This window comes from Protomyctophum parallelum (genome assembly GCF_964188405.1).
Source record: "Protomyctophum parallelum genome assembly, chromosome: 18".
Taxonomy (NCBI): domain Eukaryota; kingdom Metazoa; phylum Chordata; class Actinopteri; order Myctophiformes; family Myctophidae; genus Protomyctophum; species Protomyctophum parallelum.
The window spans coordinates 39,876,998-39,897,328 of record NC_139716.1 but is presented as its reverse complement, the minus strand read 5'-3'; the positions used below and the strand labels follow the sequence as shown (position 1 = coordinate 39,897,328).

The 20,331-nt window shown below is 41.7% G+C and overlaps 1 protein-coding gene across 1 annotated transcript in view; it reads left to right on the top strand.

Annotated features, from left to right (window-relative positions):
- Positions 1-3,166: 3,166 nt before the first annotated feature.
- Positions 3,167-20,331, top strand: part of rbm46 (RNA binding motif protein 46) — a gene marked incomplete at both ends in the record, with an annotated part of 74,636 nt that continues 57,471 nt past the window's right edge. Inside the window, 6 exons of the mRNA XM_083788919.1 lie at positions 3,167-3,181; positions 3,348-3,522; positions 4,618-4,798; positions 6,544-6,700; positions 9,909-10,038; positions 19,483-19,580. Of these exons, the coding sequence (XP_083645045.1) occupies positions 3,167-3,181; positions 3,348-3,522; positions 4,618-4,798; positions 6,544-6,700; positions 9,909-10,038; positions 19,483-19,580 (756 nt within the window). The remainder of the gene's footprint in view (positions 3,182-3,347; positions 3,523-4,617; positions 4,799-6,543; positions 6,701-9,908; positions 10,039-19,482; positions 19,581-20,331) is intronic.

Here is a 20,331-nt window from a genome sequence, read left to right as displayed (position 1 = left end):
TTCCTTTCCTAACTCCTTGACACCTTTCATTGACCCCTCAAGTCGTCTAAGGTCAGGTGGGCTGCCGAAATAAGACATTTATTTTATTGTTATAACTTTTCACATGATGTACTGATTGCACACAATTTTGATGAATTGAACAATGTGGACCCTGTTGTAAACAAGTGTAATGCTTAATTGGGTCGTCCACTCACAGTTAACAGTCTTTGTATTGAGTTTGTGCTTGAAATGTACTGTAAATTCTGCAAACTGTTAATAAATATTTCAATCAATCAATCAAACTCAACCACATGTGTCGAAGCACACACACACACGTCGCACACGCACGCAGTACGCACGTTTCTCTAGTAGTTAATTTATTTCCCACGATAATTTACAAATTTTAAAATTTGTCTTACGACGGTGTCGCGCGGCAAACGTAGCAGAGCTACAAGGCCACAGCGCGTCACCTCCGCGACTTTATGTGGGCTTGTAGATCTGCTCGGTTCGCTGGGCGACACCGTCGCACGGCGAAGCCGTAAGCACAATGATCCCGCCCACCGCGCCCTGCCCGACCTCTGATTGGTCCAGTCTGTCTGTCAGTCACCCGGTTGCATCTTTTTTTTTTACAGTCTCTGCTGCTGATGAGAGAGAGAGGGACAAGTTTATTGACAGTAAGTTCTCGGGCACGCTTAAAATAGTAATTTAATAACACATAACTGATTAAAGCCTTTTATCGACGGTCTCACCGCGAACGTAAACGTTGCTAATGTTAATTTGAGACATTTTAAAGTGAACTAAATCAACTAAAATGCATTATTCCCCACTGATCATTTTACCTGTCTGTGTCACATGTGCTCTGCTACTAAGCTAACCTGACTAGTTGGTTTAGCTAATCTATCTTTTTTCCATTTCTTTATTTTTCTTATAAAACGAGCTATAGTAGCCTACTCAGTGGCGTAAAGTAATCAAGTACATGTACTCAAGTAGCCTACTATTGAGGTATTTTTTCTTTACTGGAGTATTTCCAATTGTCTATACTTTCACTTCTACTCCACTACATCTCAGAGACAAAATATTGTACTTTTTACTCCACTTAGGGTTGCTACTGCTAGTTCCTTCACAATTTTTTAAACAAAACTAAAGACACATTTCTACTATTTCTCTAGGCCTTCTTAACCTTTATTCCCCCTGATATTGTTGTTATATTCTTGGTTGTAATTGTTGTGATGTTTGTGATTACTTGATTGTTTTAATTATGTTGTTAAGCGCACTTTGGAACATTGTTCAAAAAGGTGCTATATAAATAAAGTTCATTATTATTACTACAATTATTTTACATTTTTAGTTACTAGTTACTTTGAGGATCTTTGATTTATATTACAAAAAAATTAAATAGCAGACCTACAAGCTCACAATGTGATGCATTGTGAGCTTGTAGATTTGCTAATGTATCCATTTTGATTTTAGACATTAGATTTTTGTGAAATGGGGACATTCTGCATACCTTCTACAATGTGATGCCAATACCTTTGTACCTTTACTCAAGTAAATCAGAGTTACAGATTGGTAAGGTATCCATTTGGTTCCTAACTAAATATTATTTTGCTTGCTAGGATTTGGTTCCATTTGCACGCTCTCAGAGTTACAGATCTGTAAGGGTCCATTTGGTTATTTGTACACTCAGAGTTACAGGTACAAAAAAAGTGCAGACTTAACCCATTCTGACCGGGCACCCATTTTGGTGTCAGCATCATGTTATGCTTTAGCTATTTAAAAATAGCAGATCTACAAGCTCATATCGCGCCACCGAGTGGCGCGATACGAGCTTGTAGGTCTGCTATTTTTTTTTTAATCGAAGAACGACTGACATTTTTAGAATCTGATCTCAGGTCAGAATGGGTTCATCAGACCAGTGTGTGTCCGGCGGAAACCTCGTATGAATCTGATCTCAGGTCAGAATGGATTAATATTGAGTCAGGGGTTGAACAGTTGCCCTACTGCAGGGTTCCCCAATACATTTTCCTCAAGGGCCATATTTTGACTAGGGTACCAGGCTGGGGGCCGAGTCCGCACCCGCTAAAAATTGGGTTTTTTATTTTTTCATTAATGAATTAAGCTTAGAATAGATCCTTGAGAGGGTTCCAGGTGGTCTCCAGCTAAATGACGGAGAGTTGGTAACCAAATGGACCCTTCTAGATCTTTAACTCTTGTGTAAGTGTAAAATTAATTCATTTTCAGGGCAAGATCCCATTTGCAGGGATTCTCATCTTTTAATTTGAAGGATGCCCAGTTTGACATGCATAGCTACTGACCCCCATGTAATGCCATTTATATGTGGGTCCTCAATTTATTATAACTTTTATTTATAAAAATCAATGTCAACTTAACTCTGTGACCCCTTTTCCACCAGTTGGTTCCCAATGGGAACCGGTTCAGTTCTTTTTGTTTTTTAGTCCATGAGCCAGAGCTCCAAAATTGGTGGGCAAACTATACCCTATATTAAATTGTTTATAGGATCAATACAAGTAAATTAATACATGATAACCCTTCCACAGTAGTACCTTTTTCATATTTTTGATTATTTTGCATATATTCCTACATAATGCCTCATTTGCATATTTAAAAATGTAAAATTTGTAATATAATAAATCATTGCCTTCGTGTAAGTACTCAGTTGGGGAAGTACAAGTTCATGGTGATAACAATCTAATATAGGTATGGTTTTGCCTACTCAATTCATAATTAACGTTCCAATTTTGGAGCTCTGGCTCATGGACTAAAAACCAAAAAGAACTGAACCGAAGGAGAACTGAACATTGGGAACCAACCGGTGGAAAAGGGGCCTGAGAGTACAAATGGAACCAAATGGATTTGGTTCCATTTGTACACTCTGAGTGCCAAAAGCCCTTGAATATGATGGCAGGGATCTAGCAGTGATTCTCATTTTAATTTGAAGGATGCCCAGTTTGACATGCATAGGCTACTGACCCCTTTAATGCCATTTATATCTGGGACCTAAAAAAATTATAATCATTTAATTTGGCTATTTATGAAGAATAATGTTACCTTTTTGCAATAGCAGTTGCAATCATTGTATTTCTTAATTTTTTTCAAAGTGACTGTCACCACTCTGCACTTATAGTGAAAACCTTACCATCACTACTCACTTTTTAGTCAAGTGGGCATGACCTTCGGGCATGTAGAACCTAGACCTATACCTTCTCTATATGGGCAAGTGCCTCTGAGACCTTCGTGTCAACCCCTGAAAGCCCGGGGGATTTGATTTCACTGCCAGTTTTGGCTTTTACAATAATATAATAACATTGAAATCTTCTGCCCACTGTCTGTCATGTCCTCTTTTCCAGTCAGCTGCTGAAATGGACGGCGTTGGTGACTACTTGGGAGACGGCGACTACTTGGATGACGGCGGAGCCGTGGAGATGGCCACCAAAGAGGAGGCTCTCCTGGCCCTGATGGAGAAAACCGGCTACAGCATGTTACAGGAGAACGGCCAGAGGAAGTATGGCGGACCACCCCCAGGTATGTGTGCGCACGCCTATGTGTGTGTGCGTGCGTGTAGCAGTGATTCTCAAACTTCTTTCACTGCAAGGTCCCCCAGTTTTTACAATGCATTAAGCCACAGGAACCAAACGCACCCAAAACCCTTCCATTTCGCTTCCATTTGTACGATCTCAATCATCTAGCCGGGACCACCATGTGAGTTCACACGGACCGCACTTTGACAAATGAGAAAAAGGATTATGCTAAAATAGGAATATTTAAACCTCTGGGAAATTGGATTCAAATAGTAGGCTACAGCTATTATTATGCCCGAGACAAATGACGAAAATAAATAAATGCCTGTTGTTAGAATTTCCATGAGATTTATACAATATATAATCATTTATATTATGTAAAAGCATCGTGAACATTTGCATTTCAATTGCAAGTCAGTATACATCACTGTTTACCTGAAATCCAAGCTGTTGGCAAAACAGAACAAAACATGACAGGAACTTGGGGGAAAACAATAGAGCACCGAAGTCCTGACGTAACTCGCTCATCCCGACGATTCCCCTGGTTCACGGAAGTAATTTCTCTATGGAGAATAACATGGGTTGATCTTAATATCGTCTACTATAAGCGTTGTGGTCCAAAAATAAACAAGCTGTCTCGGCGTTATTGTCAGGGAGGTGTCTCTGTATCGTTTGCAACAGTCAGTCACTCATATATGATACAGTCTGCTTCTAGCGAAAATGTAACTAATTCAGCAGCAGTAACATTAGCGTTTTCTCTCAGTCAGTTGATTCTTCATATCCATATGAGTGAAGCGGCTGGGGTGACATGTTGATTTTTCAAACACAGTTCTTATATGAGGCAATCTAAAATCGCCTCAATGGGGATTTCAATGCAACTAAACAAATACATGAACCTGGGGACTGACGCCCTCTACTGAAAGTGACGTCAGACTTCGGTGCTCTATACGGGTCCATTTTTATGCTTTCAAGAGTTAAAAATGGTCCGTTTGGTTAGCAACTCTCCATCATTTAGTTGGGGACCACCTGGAACCCGCCTCAAGGACCAATGTCTGGTTGAAAACCATTGGGTTTAACGGTTGGGTTTGACTTCTTCCAGGCTGGAAGGGGGGTGCTCCTCCGCGAGGCTGCGAGGTGTTTGCGGGGAAGCTTCCCCGGGACATGTACGAGGACGAGCTGGTGCCCCTGTTCAGCAAGGCCGGCCACATCTACGAGCTCCGCCTCATGATGGAGTTCAGCGGAGAGAACCGCGGCTACGCCTTCGTCACGTACACCACCAAGTAAGGGAGGGAGTGTGTTTTGATTGATTGATTGAAATATTTATTAACAGTTTGTAGAATTTACAGTACATTTTAAGCACAAACTCAATGCAAAGACTGTCAACTGTGAGTGGACGACCCAATTAAGCATTACACTTGTTTACAACAGGGTCCACATTGTTCAATTCATCAAAACATTTAAAGACATACAGACATTTAGAGACATACAAATAGACATTTCTATGTAGCTAAAGTACAGAACACGAATTCATCATAAATGTGTATGTAAATGAGTCCGTTTGATGAGGGCTAGGTGCACAGAAAAATGACATACCAAAAATCTCCATCGTTCTTCAAAAGGTTTCCAAAAATTAAGGTTCAAAATAATTTAGCAGGAAAATATTTTTCACAAAAATAAAATATAACTTCAAAAAAAAAATGAAAATAACAAACTTAAATGACATGCTTAAATTCAAGCACCCAGTGTGGACATTACCAGTCCTAACACTGTCCTAGGGCAGAGCTTCCCGCATTGTGGCCCTTTTCTTCTCATGTCTCACCATGGACTGACTACATCAATTCAAACTCAGGCCTCTGACTATTGGCCCATACCATCTGTCTAGAGACAGGTTTCCCCAAAGCATTCACTTACACAACTAGTGAACATGTAACACAGAAAACATTTCCCAACCTTTACTGTATACTTGTCAATACTAAAGTAATTAACAAACCAGGTTTTAAACAACCCGTCTCGTTGCAATCATACTAAATAGTATGTATTGCCAGACACCTGCACCCCTGCAACATGGTGCAACCCAATTTGAATCCTCCACCTATAAAAGGAGCAGTGGATTCAGTGGTGACTCTTTTGTGTAACTTTGACCAGGAAATGAGGATGGTGTGAGTAGTGGTGGGTGTTTGACAATATAGTAATGATAATACTTAAACTGTTGGACTTTGAAAGGAATAAAAGTATGTTTGACCAACCCATTGTCTCTGTCCAAATTATGAAATGAAATGAATGAATATATGCATATGAAACTGTAGAACAAGTCAAGATCAACTGATTGCTAACTTAGCCTAGTTAGCCTAACTTAGCATAGTTAAACAGCAAACTGTTGGATAATGACTGAATAAATACGGAGGGAATGTTGAGTATGAAATGAGGTTATGATAAACAGAAAATGAAAAACAATTAAACATGTGTGGCTCAAGAGGAAAAGTGAGAAAGCAGTCTGTCTTTATCACAGTGTATGAGAGAGAGAGGGAGAGGGAGAGAGAGAGAGGGAGAGAGGGAGAGAGAGAGGGAGAGATATGTACTCTATAGGGCTGTGAGATATCGACAAAATCAAATATCACCTATCACCATAGTATATGTTTTGACCAAATACCATGATATCGATATTGTGACAATGATATGATGTTGTGATGATAATTCCACTCTTTTCCTACATAAATAGCCAAAATTGCAGTTCTCAGGGCTTAAAGTTCCCAGTCCTGGGGACGGATTTCAGTCCTGAGGATTTCATAGGGGTCATTTAATGAGATCAGTGCAGATATGCAAAAAATCCTTTTCAGTCTTGGGATTTGTTTTGCTATAAGCCCCGAGTTCCACAGGCTCACAAAGTGTTGAATTGTGAGTTTGTAGATCGTCAGTTTTTCTTTTGCTATTGTTATATGATTGGGGGGGGGGGGGGGGGGGACACACACGGACACGACTCCGCGCCTGACATGAGTGTGTGTGTGCGTGCGTGCGTCTTTCACAGGGAGGCGGCTCACAGGGCCATCCAGCTGTTGGACAACTACGCGATCCGCCCGGGGAAGACGATTGGAGTGTGCACGAGTTTGGACAACTGTCGCCTGTTCCTCAGCTCCATCCCCAGGGACACAACGAAATTGCAGATCCTGGGGGAGATGTCCAAGGTACAGAGCAGTGCTTTTCCACCCTTTTCATATGACGGCAAATTATTTACTCAGAGACGTGGCCTGGTGACGACACGCTAGGGCATTAACATAATAATCGAATAGTCGACTAGTCGACTAGCAAAACACTAGTCGACACTGTTAATTGACATCCGATTAGTCGCTAATATTATTTTTAATATTTTTTATGATTTTTTTTTTTTTTTTTGCTTTTCTACAGCAGACATGCAGGCATGCAGCTGTGAGCTCGGTTGTTTTGTTGGTAGTTCGCCAACTTCAGTACTAATCCATTCCTGGCTGATTGTTTTCATATCATACAAGCCTACTGTACGTGGGTTTCGCCGTCACCCCACTCGTGTAGGTGTGGTGGGCGGCGTATCGGCGGTGGCACTAGCAGCAGTCAAGACAGTTTTTCTTTGGGAAAAGCATAATGCGATATGCCTCATAGGCTCATAAGATCAATGGGGACAACTACAGTGTGTAAATACTTTTACTATTGGTGAGTTTATTACTGTAGTTTGTTCAACAAGTTAGATTGGAGACGTGTCGTCGTCCGGTACAGTAAAGTATAGCAGGAGTTCCTCCTCGCTCTGCCCAATAGTATCCAGTTTGGTGACAGTCAAACTACAGTAGCTCTTGCCGTGATTTCATGTTTCTTCATGCTTATCCAACAAAAGTCTGCGTGCCGCGTGTGGCATTATTAAAAACAAACAGCGATGCCGCACAATCATAGTTCTAATACGTAGCCGCAAAAGACTCGCAATGGAGTTAAGTAGTTGATCATCTGATTCATAGCCTGGCAGCCTGCTAGCTAGCAAACCTCCTCCTTGCTTGTAGCTCCTTCTAAAAACCAAACGAACTGTGATTGTAACTTGTTGTTGAACATTTAGGGTTGTATGAAAAACATCGCATGGTTCATTGCTCCAGTCTCCACTCTCCAAACATTGTGAACAACGTAACATGCTATGCTGCTCCGTAGAACGGTCTTGTGCATAAAAAATAGCAGATCTACAAGCTCACAACGCGTCCATCCGTGAGTCATTGTGGACTTGCAACTTTGACTTGAAACAGCTGAGCTAATTTCGGCCAATCAGAGCGGCATTCAGCGTAATCTAGTAAGAGTGGCGACACTCGTGTTGACTCCCACTGTAACAATGGAATGCGGAAGTGCTCATTCTATCTCAATGGGATAGTTCCAATGTTTGGAACTATAGCCCATAGGAAGTGTGTCGCCACTCTCTTAGTACTATTCCACTCGGCCTGCATTGATAGTGCATTCACCGGCTCTGTTTTGCTTCGCTTGCTGGCTGTTTCATAACACGATGTTTTAATGCTTGATTGGATGGAATAAATATCATATTTTACCGCCGACTAATCGACTATAAATCGATTTTGATGGTAGTCGAGTCGACTATCAAAAATCACGTTTGGTTAATGCCCTACGACACGCTAGTTGCAGTTCTAGTAGTTGTGCAAGTAGTTAGTATAGTAAGCCTTGCCGAGCCCCGAGGCCCATAATAGGGCAGGACCCTAATCAAGGCCCATTATTTATGTGTAATATTGCAATTATACAACAGTTACCTTTTAAAACGAAAAATGATATTTCTTTAATGACAGATGTAGTCACTATGACCACACAAGAAACACATGTGCAATGCTGGCTCTGGTATTATGGGCACCACTTCTATGCAGTGTTGATTTCGTCGACTGAATACTATGTTGAAAAATGTCTGTCGAGTGTTGACTACCTTTTTTCACTGACTAAAACTAATTAAAAACTAAACAAAAGCTAATCAACGATGACTAAAACTAAGACAAAGTATAATTGACAATTTCGTCAACGAATAAAAAATAGCCTAAAATGTTAGGGTGCGACTAGTGGAGAAGAGTTCCAGTAGAACTAAAAGACAAGTCATTTTATGTTTGGTTTTATATTTGCTCAGGTGTTGTGCTCTGAAAATAGCCAATCTAAAAGCAACTTCCCATAGACGGCCCCTTTCATCCAAATAGAAAAGTCCTGTCTGATTGTATTACACAACGTCACACTCGCCAACATTGCAGCTGTACGAAAAGCTTGAATTATTCTTTCTATCTTCAAAGTGTTTGTTTCATAAAAATCCACTGTGGACATGTCATGTTATGACTTATGAATTACTTTCTGTCCTTGCAGTTTGGAAGTGCTCGTTAGATCACTCAACTGCCCTGCGTAGGCTACCACCTGTTTTGAATTTGCACATATGCAGGAGGCAGCGGGACATTGCTTTACTGAAAACGAGTGCTTCCAAACTGGCAGGTGGCAAGATGTCTGCAAATGGTCAATAGCCCAATAGAGTAAGACTTATTCGTTTGTTTTGGGTAAATCTGCAGTTTCTCCTTTAACCCATTCTGACCGGGCACCCATTTTGGTGTCAGCATCATGTTATGCTTTAGCTATTTAAAAATAGCAGATCTACAAGCTCATATCGCGCCACTGAGTGGCGCGATACGAGCTTGTAGGTCTGCTATTTTTGAAAAATCGAAGAACGACTGACATTTTTTAAATCTGATCTCAGGTCAGAATGGGTTAATAGGCCCAGGCCGTAGCGTAACGGTCTGGGCACCGGACTGGTGATCCAGTCGCGGTGTGCCGCGGGTTCGACTCCCGGACCCGACACGGCCTTTACCGCATGTCATCCCCCCATCTCTCTCCCGTTTCCTGTCAGCCTACTTTCTATCCCTTAAAAAATCAATAAAGGCGTAAGCCGCAAAAAAATATCTTAAAAAAAAAAAAGAATGGGTTAATAATGAAACTGTCAGGATGTAATAGACATTTTTTTAATCTGATCTCAGGTCAGAATGGGTTAATCCCTTTGGACAGACCACCGTACCAAGAACACATTGCATAGTCAGAGCAACAAAGAACAAAGTGCACTGGCTAAATTAAATGGGAGCTTTTCTTCTGACCAAGAAATGTTGTTCTACCCTAGTGCTCATGGTCTTGAGAGTCGTCGTTTCAATCACCACTCAGTCCAGTTGACATCCTTAGGTTCAGCCGCAATCTGATTCCCAGTAATCGGATTTAATTTAGTTTTAGGTGTTTTAGGTACCAAAAATGCATGTTGGCGGGCTTTGATGAGTTTACTTAGCCGATCTACAAGCTCACAATGCGTGACATCAGCTCATTTCGGTGCTAATTTCAGCTAAAGTCGTGTGTGTGTTTGTGTTCCAGGTGACAGAAGGAGTGGTGGATGTCATCGTCTATCCCAGTGCGTCGGACATGTCCAAGCACCGAGGCTTCGCCTTCATCGAGTACAACTCTCACAAAGCTGCCGCCATGGCCAGGAGGAAACTCATCCCTGGTATTTACGCAAGCTCTCTACCATATATTTATTTATTTGTCTGTGCTGTCACGATTACACATTTTGGTTGATGATCAGTTGTCGCACACTACAGTAATTGCAATTAACGATTTACTTTACTTTCGTTGGACATTGGAACATTATGAATAGATAGTTTTTGGGCTTCTTGATAATAAAAAGAAGTGCACACGGCAGATATGACAAATCACTGAAATAGACCAATACATTACTGGCATTTTTATTTTTAATTTATACACTTTAAAAAGGTAAAAAATTACTTTCTGCTTTTTTTGTATGAACATTTCTCAACATGGACACGATTATGACGATTATGACAAAACAATTGCGATCATCTCAAATAATTACGATCAGACGATGATATCGTAATTGTGACAACACTAAAGGTCTCCACACACACACAGGGCGGAAAATCGGTTTTCCGGAAAAACGCGGCCGGTGTGCAACCAAACTCAAACCTTTTTCATGTCGAGGACCCCCAAATGAATATGCCCGTGTTGTGATGTCAGAACAGGCCAGATCCATATATGGAGATATCTGGTCCAGAGTCCGGGCAGAGGCTTTTGTGCTGGTTCTGGACTAGCGGAAATGCATCTGTCTGTGTCCCTTTTATGGCCACATATGGAGAGTTCTGTCCGGGCAGAGGCCTTTTTGTCCCAAATAAATAGTGGCAAGCTCACAACGCGTGGCATCGCAACTTGTTGCGAGCTTGCAGATTGGCTATTTTCAAATACCCATATGGTTGAAGTGGTTAAACTACTAATTTAGCAGAGAGGACCCCCCCCTTGGTTTCCAGCTGAACCACTCCACTGCTTGTCAACTCCACCTGTCCTTGTCAATCTATCTCAACCTGCAGTTTCTCTCGACGTCCACTAGGGAGCAGCACACTACAACTTAATGTCCAGCAGACAGAGTAATGTAATGTGGCTCTGGGACTATTAAAAACAAAAACACTGTGGGAAGCAATTGAGAGGGTGGGGGTTGTGTAATGAAAGAAGAGAGAGTGTAAATGAAAGCACGAAAGATAATGCCGGAGGGAGTGAAAGGGAGAGAACTTGAAGAGTAGCAATATTATATGTAGAGATTAGAGGAGGAAGGGGTGTGTGCGTGTGCGTGTGTGTGTGCGTGTGTGTGTGTGTGTGTGCGTGTGTGCGTGCGTGTGCGCGCGCGTCTGTATTTGAACCAGTCTTGTACCCCTGACGTAGAGCCTCCGTCCTATTCCTCCCGCCCAACACTCCCTGCTGACAGACCGGTGCCGCTCCCCAGCCAGTAGGAGTACATTATAATGCATATATTATATGCATGCATGCATATATTATATGCATTATGAGTTGTCACCGTTGTCAATAACATTATCTCTTGGCCAGAAGTAGCCGATGCTACGAGCTTGTGCATCTGCTATGTTACCCCCTGAATCAATGACACTATAGGGTTCATGTGGCTAATGCTTTGTCTCAGTTATTAGATTTTAACAAAAGTAATTGTGTCCTTTGTGAATTTGTGATAGGGAGTAATGCTATAGAATTCAAATCTCTGACGGCTTGTTTGTAAACTACTTACAGGTGGTGACACTATAAGGGCTGTGCCCACCAGCCCGTGGCAGGTAGATAAAACTTTTGGGCAGGTGTTTGCTTTCAGGTTGCCCTGACGGGGCGAGTTTGAGACGGGACGCAACCATCTATATAAACGCAACACAAGAAGACAAGATATCTGTCTCAACACCTGAACGTGGCCAGAGCGCTCCGTCTTCTGGTCTGTGGAATGTAAAATAAGAGCACCGTTTACCTATAATGTGCTGTTTTTACTGTTGCTACACTAAACATGAAAAGGGTATATTTTAACCCATTCTGAACGGGCACCCATTTTGGTGTTGGCATCATGTTATGCTTTAGCTATTGAAAAATAGCAGATCTACAAGCTCATATCGCGCCACCGAGTGGCGCGATACGAGCTTGTAGGTCTGCTATTTTTGAATAATCGAAGAACGACTGACATTTTTAGAATCTGATCTCAGGTCAGAATGGGTTAATCAGACCATTGTGTGTCCAGTGGAAACCTCATATGAATCTGATCTCAGGTCAGAATGGGTTAAAGACACTGTCAGACACTTTTATTTGCCTCTCTATTAGGTCGACGATTCGGTCACTTAGACCTTCAAAGACCAGATGACAGGTCTAAGCGACCGAAACGTCGACCTAATAGAGAGGCAGTGTGTGGGACCTCTTCTTTGTCTTTCAAAGATACCATTTTCATTATATGCTCTATTGCCCTACGCGCCCGTCACCAGCCTGCTGAGGTGTGCAGTGCATCTGCCTTTTGCTGTAAAGCTACACTAAACGTAACAAGTGTGAACCCATAGGCATAGTCATAGGCATATTCATATTCATATTCATAGGCATTTGGCATGAATGAACATGAGGTATGACATTTTCTATTGCACAACCCCAGAATGTACAGTAACTAGCAAAAGGGCCCCTCGGTGGTGCACCAGGTCTCCACCAGGATAGCCATTTTGGAAAAATGTCAAGTGGCATTTTGTTCTTCAGCCTAGTGGGCATAATTATGCATGCACAGTTTCACCACAATCGGACGCTGTGTTAATGTTTTGCAGTTATTTTGTACAAAACAGGCGATTCCTGAAAAAAAGTCAATGTTAGCCAGTCAGGATGGAATATGAGAAAACAAACAAACCCGTCATGATCACATGACTATAGAGATCATGTGTACCGATTTGTGTGAGATTTGGATAAAATCTGGAGTAACAAAAAAAAAATAGTTATACATAACTCAGCCTCTTGGTGGCGCTATAAAGAGCAGATGTGAAAGATTCAGGGCAAAGGTTTTTCCTTGGCCTCTAGGGAGTGTGCATACAAAGTTTTATACAGATCGGTGCAGTTCTAGGTAAAAACATGACTGGGCCAGTTATAGCGCCACCATGAAGCTGATGTGAAAATCTTACATTTTCTTCAACAGATGGACGGAGTGCAAAACATACTCATGCCTTCGGCTGGTGGAGACAAAAAAGATTGGTTAAATTGAACGGTAATTCAAATTGTACCAATAATTTTATAATGGACAATTTACCTTGCCTGACGGGCAGTGCTTCGAGACCTTAGTGTCTGTCAACCCCTGGACTTGTATGTTTTAGGGGTAAATATGCTATGAAGTTGCGGAATCTGTATTCTTTTTACACCTGCAACAGCTAGTTTTAATTTTAGCGGCGTCGAGGCGTTCAGCTTTTTGTGGCGTTGATTCAGAATTATAATGATATGCACGCTCCACTCCGCCCCCCCCCCCCCCCCCCCCTTTAAACAAAGCCAAATTTGACTTTTGATCGCATTAGGCGCAGGCTTATCGATAAAGTGCAATGGTCAAGAGGTGCACCGGGCACCCATTTTGGTGTTGGCATCATGTTATGCTTTAGCTATTGAAAAATAGCAGATCTACAAGCTCATATCGCGCCACCGAGTGGCGCGATACGAGCTTGTAGGTCTGCTGTTTTTTGAAAAATCGAAGAACGACTGACATTTTTATAATCTGATCTCAGGTCAGAATGGGTTAATCAGACCAGTGTGTGTCCGGCGGAAACCTCGTATGAATCTGATCTCAGGTCAGAATGGGTTAACGATAAAGAGACAATATGACGTAAACGACACACTATGACGTACATTTTCCCTTTATTGTCAATGCATTTACTAAACAAACTTTGAACTAAAGACAAACATTAAACCTGTGTAACAGTATAGGAGGGCAAAAACACAAATAAAAAGTTAACTGTTGAGCTTTTGGGCCTGTGGGTCCCCCTGCTATTGTGTTGGTATCTGGGATCCTCCAGGGGGCTTCTCTACCTTTTCCAATACCAACATATCTCAGATCACTGATGCTGTGGCCAGCATGTTTAACCCATTCTGACCTGAGATCAGATTCATACGATTTTTCAAAAATAGCAGACCTACAAGCTCATATCGCGCCACTCGGTGGCGCGATATGAGCTTGTAGATCTGCTATTTTTCAATAGATAAAGCATAACATGATGCTAACACCAAAATGGGTGCCCGGTCAGAATGGGTTAAAGTGCATGGACACAGGATTTCTTTCATCCCTGCATCTGATATTAGATCGGTGCTCGCTGATCCGGGTTGGTTTTGCCCCCATACACAAGGCCACAGGGGCATTTGATAAGGTATACATATACAACATTAGTGGTGCTACATGTGATAACACCCCTGATCTTAATCGGCTTTCCACTGTGTGGATGGATGTGTAAGGTTTTAGCCCTGGTTGTGTAACCACAATGGGCACAGTTGCCAACATTTATTAATTCACATCTGGAATAGCATCCAAAAAGGTCCCCTTTTTTTTTCTTTCTGTTTATCGATAAAGTAATCATGTTTGTTTGTTTGTTTGAAATTTATTTATTTAGGAATACCCCAGTGAGATACAGTATCTCGTTTTCGAGAGGGTCCTAACTACCATCAATACAATACAATACACAAAAGGGAGAAAAGAGAAACAAAAAACAAAAAACAAAAAAAACAACTAAAACACAAAACAAAACAAACAGGGTATTACAATAAGCAAGTGTAATAGCAAAGAGATGGATCATTTGTTCTGTCAGATATGACTGTCACTTCCGTTGGTCAGCATTAGAGTACAGTTGATTAAACACATTATGTACATATCCAGAGCATACGTATCCACGTGAAACACATATACACTGTTTATATATTCATTGTGAGTAACTATAAATACGCTAAGTCAGGTATGTAATATAATAGTGTATAAATACATTGAATAAATAAGTTGAGCAATAGTCATCATGGCATCATGGGCATGTGCAGGAGGTCGTAAGGTCAGAAGACGGCGCACTTTTGAACATGTTGAAAGATGAAATGGTTCGAATATTGGTTGGTAAGTTGTTCCAGTCAGACGGAGCTTTAAACATAAATGCATTCTTACCTAATGTATTGTAGACTATGGGAACAGAAAAATAAGGTTGAATGGAATGCCTCAGTTGGTAATTGGTAGTGGGTGGTTCTAGAAACTGTTTGAGGTATTGAGGATAATTGAGGTGTATACATTTGAAAATAAACTGAATCCAGTGACACTGTCTTCTTACAGTAAGAGAGGGCAACTGAAGATTTTCATACATGATACAATGGCAGAGCTACCAACCTGCACACATTTTGTGTACCAACCACGCAATTCTAGGCGTATAGACACCTAGAATTGCGTGGTTGGTACACAAAATGTGTGCAGGTTGGTAGCTCTGCAATGGTGAGTTGTAAAAGGGCAACCTAAGATGAATCTGCACAGTTTGTTATGTACAATGTTGAGAGTATTCAGGTTTGTTTTAGATGCGGTTAGATACACAACATCTGCATAATCGAGTATCGGTAAAATAAGCTGTATGACTAGTCTTTTCCTTGAATGAGAATGTAAAACAGTTTCTAGAGCGATAAAGAACACCAATACTAAAGTTAACTTTTCTTACAATATGATCAATGTGACATTTAAAACGAAAGTTCAGTATCCAGCCACATGCCCAAATATTTGGTGTGTTCAACTCTTTGCAGAGGAGTATCATCCAAGCTGGTTATAGAGAATGAGTGATTTAGCATGTGATAAATGGCGCTTTGGTCAAATACACAAGAGGTATTGATTTCTCCCGCCGTGGGTTGTACCTGTTATGAATTACTTTTCTATCTGTGATTGATAGCATGTGATTTAGCATGTGATAAATGGCACTTTCGTTAAATACACAAGAGGTATTGATTTCTCCCGCCGTGGTTGTACGTACCTGTTATGAATTACTTTTCTATACAGTTCCTTATTCGTTGTCTGTTCGTCAGAGGTAATAAACCATGTGAAACTAGGGACATTTATTGTGTGCTGATGGCGCTTCGTTTTTTTCCATATTGCATCATTGAGCCTTGCACCAACAATACTCTTGTGTTGTGGGCTGTGGGTTCTGCAGTATGTTTCCAGGGCTAGGCAACCTTAGGCACCACAGTGCCAACATTGGCACAAAGGAGGGTGATCACTGGCACACTGGCATGTGTGTGAGAGAGTAGTTCTGGTTTTAAATAAACTATTTAAAGGTTTTATGACATTCATTTTCATTTATTTTTATTTTTATTTTTTATTTTAGGTTTTATGACCTCAATTACACCCAAAAAACCTGAACTTTGAACATTCAGTGGATTTTCTGTGGTCTGAAGTTTTCTTTGGGTTTTTTTGGGCCTTTTGAGCTACAATGAAAACAGGCAACACAGTGAAAACAGTGACATCTGCTGGCAAATCCCATTGACATATATGGGATTTGCAGTAAGTGATGTCAGTCACTTACTGCCGGCAAATCAGAGCACCTGTTTGAGCCAGAAAACCCCAGATCACAGAAAATCTACTGAATGTTAAAAGTTCATGTTTTTTTGGGTGCAATTGAGATTAGAAATCCTAAAAAAACAAGAACAATTCCAAAACCTTTTATTTTATTTCACAATCCCTTTAAATAATGCATAATGTCAAATAAATGAAGTCCTTCACATTTGTGTGTAAATTACATCCTGCATTCTCCATTCATTAAAACTGAACTCTGCCCTGAGTCTAATGATCATTATAACAACGTGAAAGAAAATATTTAAAAAAAAGAAGGAAAAACTTTATATTTGTGGACAAGCAAAATATGTTGGAATTTTTCACGTGGTGTCATTAAAATTAATACATTTTGATATGGCACACTGACGATCTAGAAAATAAAAACATGGCAAAAAAATCCAGTCCAGTGATTCCCCTTTCGCCCGTTAAACTTTCAAACTTTCAAATATGTTTTTGGCAATTTGTGTCCCGTGTTCGTGTTGCTATATCTCACAAACCACTGCGCTGATTTAAAAAAGATTTATATGCTGTCAAAATCAACACGGGGGTAACGTGACTCCTTCGCTCGAGTTTGTCTTTGTACGCGAGAGAGAGAGAGCCTCATTATTGAACCGCACTGCGATTGCTTTAGGCCGGGCAAATGGAGTGAACTACTTTGAAAAAGTTACGGAAAAGTTCTGAAAATGCATTGTTAAAAATAATGTGTGGCAACCCTGCCAGTGCCCCTGTCTGTGCTTAGCGCTCAGCGTCGAGCGTTACTTGGATTGGGCTTAACCCATTCTGAACGGGAACCCATTTTGGTGTCGGCATCATGTCGTGCTTTAGCTATTTAAAAATAGCAGATCTACAAGCTCATATCGCGCCACCGAGTGGCGCGATACGAGCTTGTAGGTCTGCTATTTTTGAAAAATCGAAAAAAAAAAACGACTGACATTTTTAGAATCTGATCTCAGGTCAGAATGGGTTCATCAGAACCAGTGTGTGTCCAGTGGAAACCTCGTATGAATCTGATCTCAGGTCAGAATGGCTTAAGTGCCTGTGACATAATGGTGTCATGTTCAGGGAGTGTACTACTTGTACATCGAGCTGCCTCTCCTCTGCAGAAACGGGAGGTTACTGTAAGCTTTTGACCTGCGAACCACACGGCTCCAGAACTGTCGGTATATAAATAAAGCAAGCTTGTGTGTGTGTGTGTGTGTGTGTGTGTGTGTGTGTGTGTGTGTGTGTGTGTGTGTGTGTGTGTGTGTGTGTGTGTGTGTGTGTGTGTGTGTGTGTGTGTGTGTGTGTGTGTGTGTGTGTGTGTGTGTGTGTGTGTGTGTGTGTGTGTGTGTGTGTGTGTGTGTGTGTGGAGGTTGTACAGTTGCTCACTGAGGATTCACAGCTATACTGTAAGCAGTATCAACTAATGCATCGGCTAAATGTTTCATGTGTTGCTTGAATGATTCATGCATTAGCTCAATTATTTATGTGTTATTAGCTAGATTATTCACCCATTATAGCCATTATCCCTAACCCTAAATCATTCATGCAAATATATATATTGTGGTGACTGGTCTGGCACACAGACCCAGGAGGACACAGGTTGCACAAGTATTATGTTTATTCACAATTCTCAGTTTACGAAATAAAAATGTACTTTGCTTTGTTGCAGGTGTTCAAAAACAAGGTAGGTGAAACAACGCAATGTTCTTTTTTTTTTTTTCTTTCTTTCTTTCTAGGTGGAGTCGTCGTCGACGCCGTCAACTTCAACGGTAGGTAGGTATTTATACTCGGATACTCAGGTAGGTGGTTGGCTGTAGGGATTTCCAACAGGTGAGTGGTTTAACCCATTCTGAACGGGCACCCATTTTGGTGTCGGCATCATGTCGTGCTTTAGCTATTGAAAAATAGCAGATCTACAAGCTCATATCGCGCCACCGAGTGGCGCGATACGAGCTTGTAGGTCTGCTATTTTTGAAAAAAAATCGAAGAACGACTGATCTCAGGTCAGAATGGGTTCATCAGACCAGCGTGTGTCCAGTGGAAACCTCGTATGAATCTGATCTCAGGTCAGAATGCGTTAAATAGGATTCCCCCCCCCCCCTCTAGGTGACGGTAGGTATATCAACAAAGGTAGGTGAATAAACACGTATTTCAGAAGAGTAGGGCAAGTATAGCTATAGAAGTATTTCTACTCAACCTGAGTATTTGCACTCGTCGTCCGCTGGGTACTAGGGCAGTATCGGATACTCCTTTTCCATCAGTCTGTACTCTGGTAGGTGCCCCTCTGTTTCCATGGTTAATCAATTGTTTCCTTTAGGTTGCATGCCCACTCAAACATGCCTGGTATTATGCCCCGTAGCGTAAGTATTGCTACATTTCACTAATATCGCATAGAATGTGATGTGAAATGCAGTGGTGCTCGACTTACTGCCCAACATGCCATGGACTCGACTGAGACAGAGAGAGCTGCTAGATATTGTTCGCTCCTTCTGGCAGGTGAAGACGGGGTGAGCCGCATCAGGTAAGTAACGAGGTACGTACTTCACCTCTAGCACCACGGCGTGCTGCTGGGGGGGGGGGCGCTCTTACTTGTTGGGCGGCGCTCAAGCATCGAGACACCTCAATATATAATTCCTCTGTCTGTGTTGTTTTGTTCATAAGTGTTTATCCATTTACGCTTCTCAGGGTGTGTTTGTGTGCCTATACTTCTAATGGTGTGCGTGCGCTTGTTGTGTGTGTTTCTTGGCTGGCGTGTTCGATGTGTATTTGCTTTTCTCTGCTGAGATCGATATAAATAATATGTCGTCTCCGTCGGGTGGAAAAACCTCACACAAACGTATAGCAGATTCACAAACTCGTTGTTTCGCGCCGTGTTACGAGCTTGTGGTATACCTGCGTATACCTTTGATGTTTTTGTGTGACGCTGTAGTAGTAGGAGGATCAAGTAGGGCGTTCATTTACGAAAAACAAAACAAAAAAACATTAGAATATGGAGATAAGAGGTTTGATGTATTAACTGTGTGTGTGTGTGTGTGTGTGTGTGTGTGTGTGTGTGTGCTCGTCCAGGGGCCTTCAAGTTGTGGGGTCACACCATCCAGGTGGACTGGGCGGAGCCAGAGAGAGCGGTGGACGAGGAGACCATGGAGCGCGTCAAAGTGCTCTACGTATGTCTACAGCTTATATGTAATGCATGATGTACTGTACTCTGTCTGCGTGTGTGTGATGTACTGTACTCTGTCTGCGTGTACTGTACTCTGTCTGCGTGTGTGTGATGTACTCTGTCTGCGTGTGTGTGATGTACTGTACTCTGTCTGCGTGTGTGTACTGTACTCTGTCTGCGTGTGTGTGATGTACTGTACTCTGTCTGCGTGTACTGTACTCTGTCTGCGTGTGTGTGATGTACTCTGTCTGCGTTTATGTACTGTACTCTGTCTGCGTGTGTGTACTGTACTCTGTCTGCGTGTGTGTGATGTACTGTACTCTGTCTGCGTGTGTGTGATGTACTGTACTCTGTCTGCGTGTGTGTGATGTACTGTACTCTGTCTGCGTGTGTGTGATGTACTGTACTCTGTCTGCGTGTGTGTGATGTACTGTACTCTGTCTGCGTGTGTGTGATGTACTGTACTCTGTCTGCGTGTGTGTGATGTACTGTACTCTGTCTGCGTGTGTGTATAGTGTAAAGCATGATGTACTCTGTCTGCGTGTGTGTATAGTGTAAAGCATGATGTACTCTGTCTGCGTGTGTGTATAGTGCAGGGTTTCTCAAAGTGGGTGCCTACGGTCGAGGGGTGAATATTTTGGAATTCATCAATATCACTTCAGTTTAAATACTGACTATACTTGCGTGCGTTCACGTTTCGTACACCAAGGGCCCTATTTTCGTACGTGCCTTATACCCCCTTTATCCCTAAACTT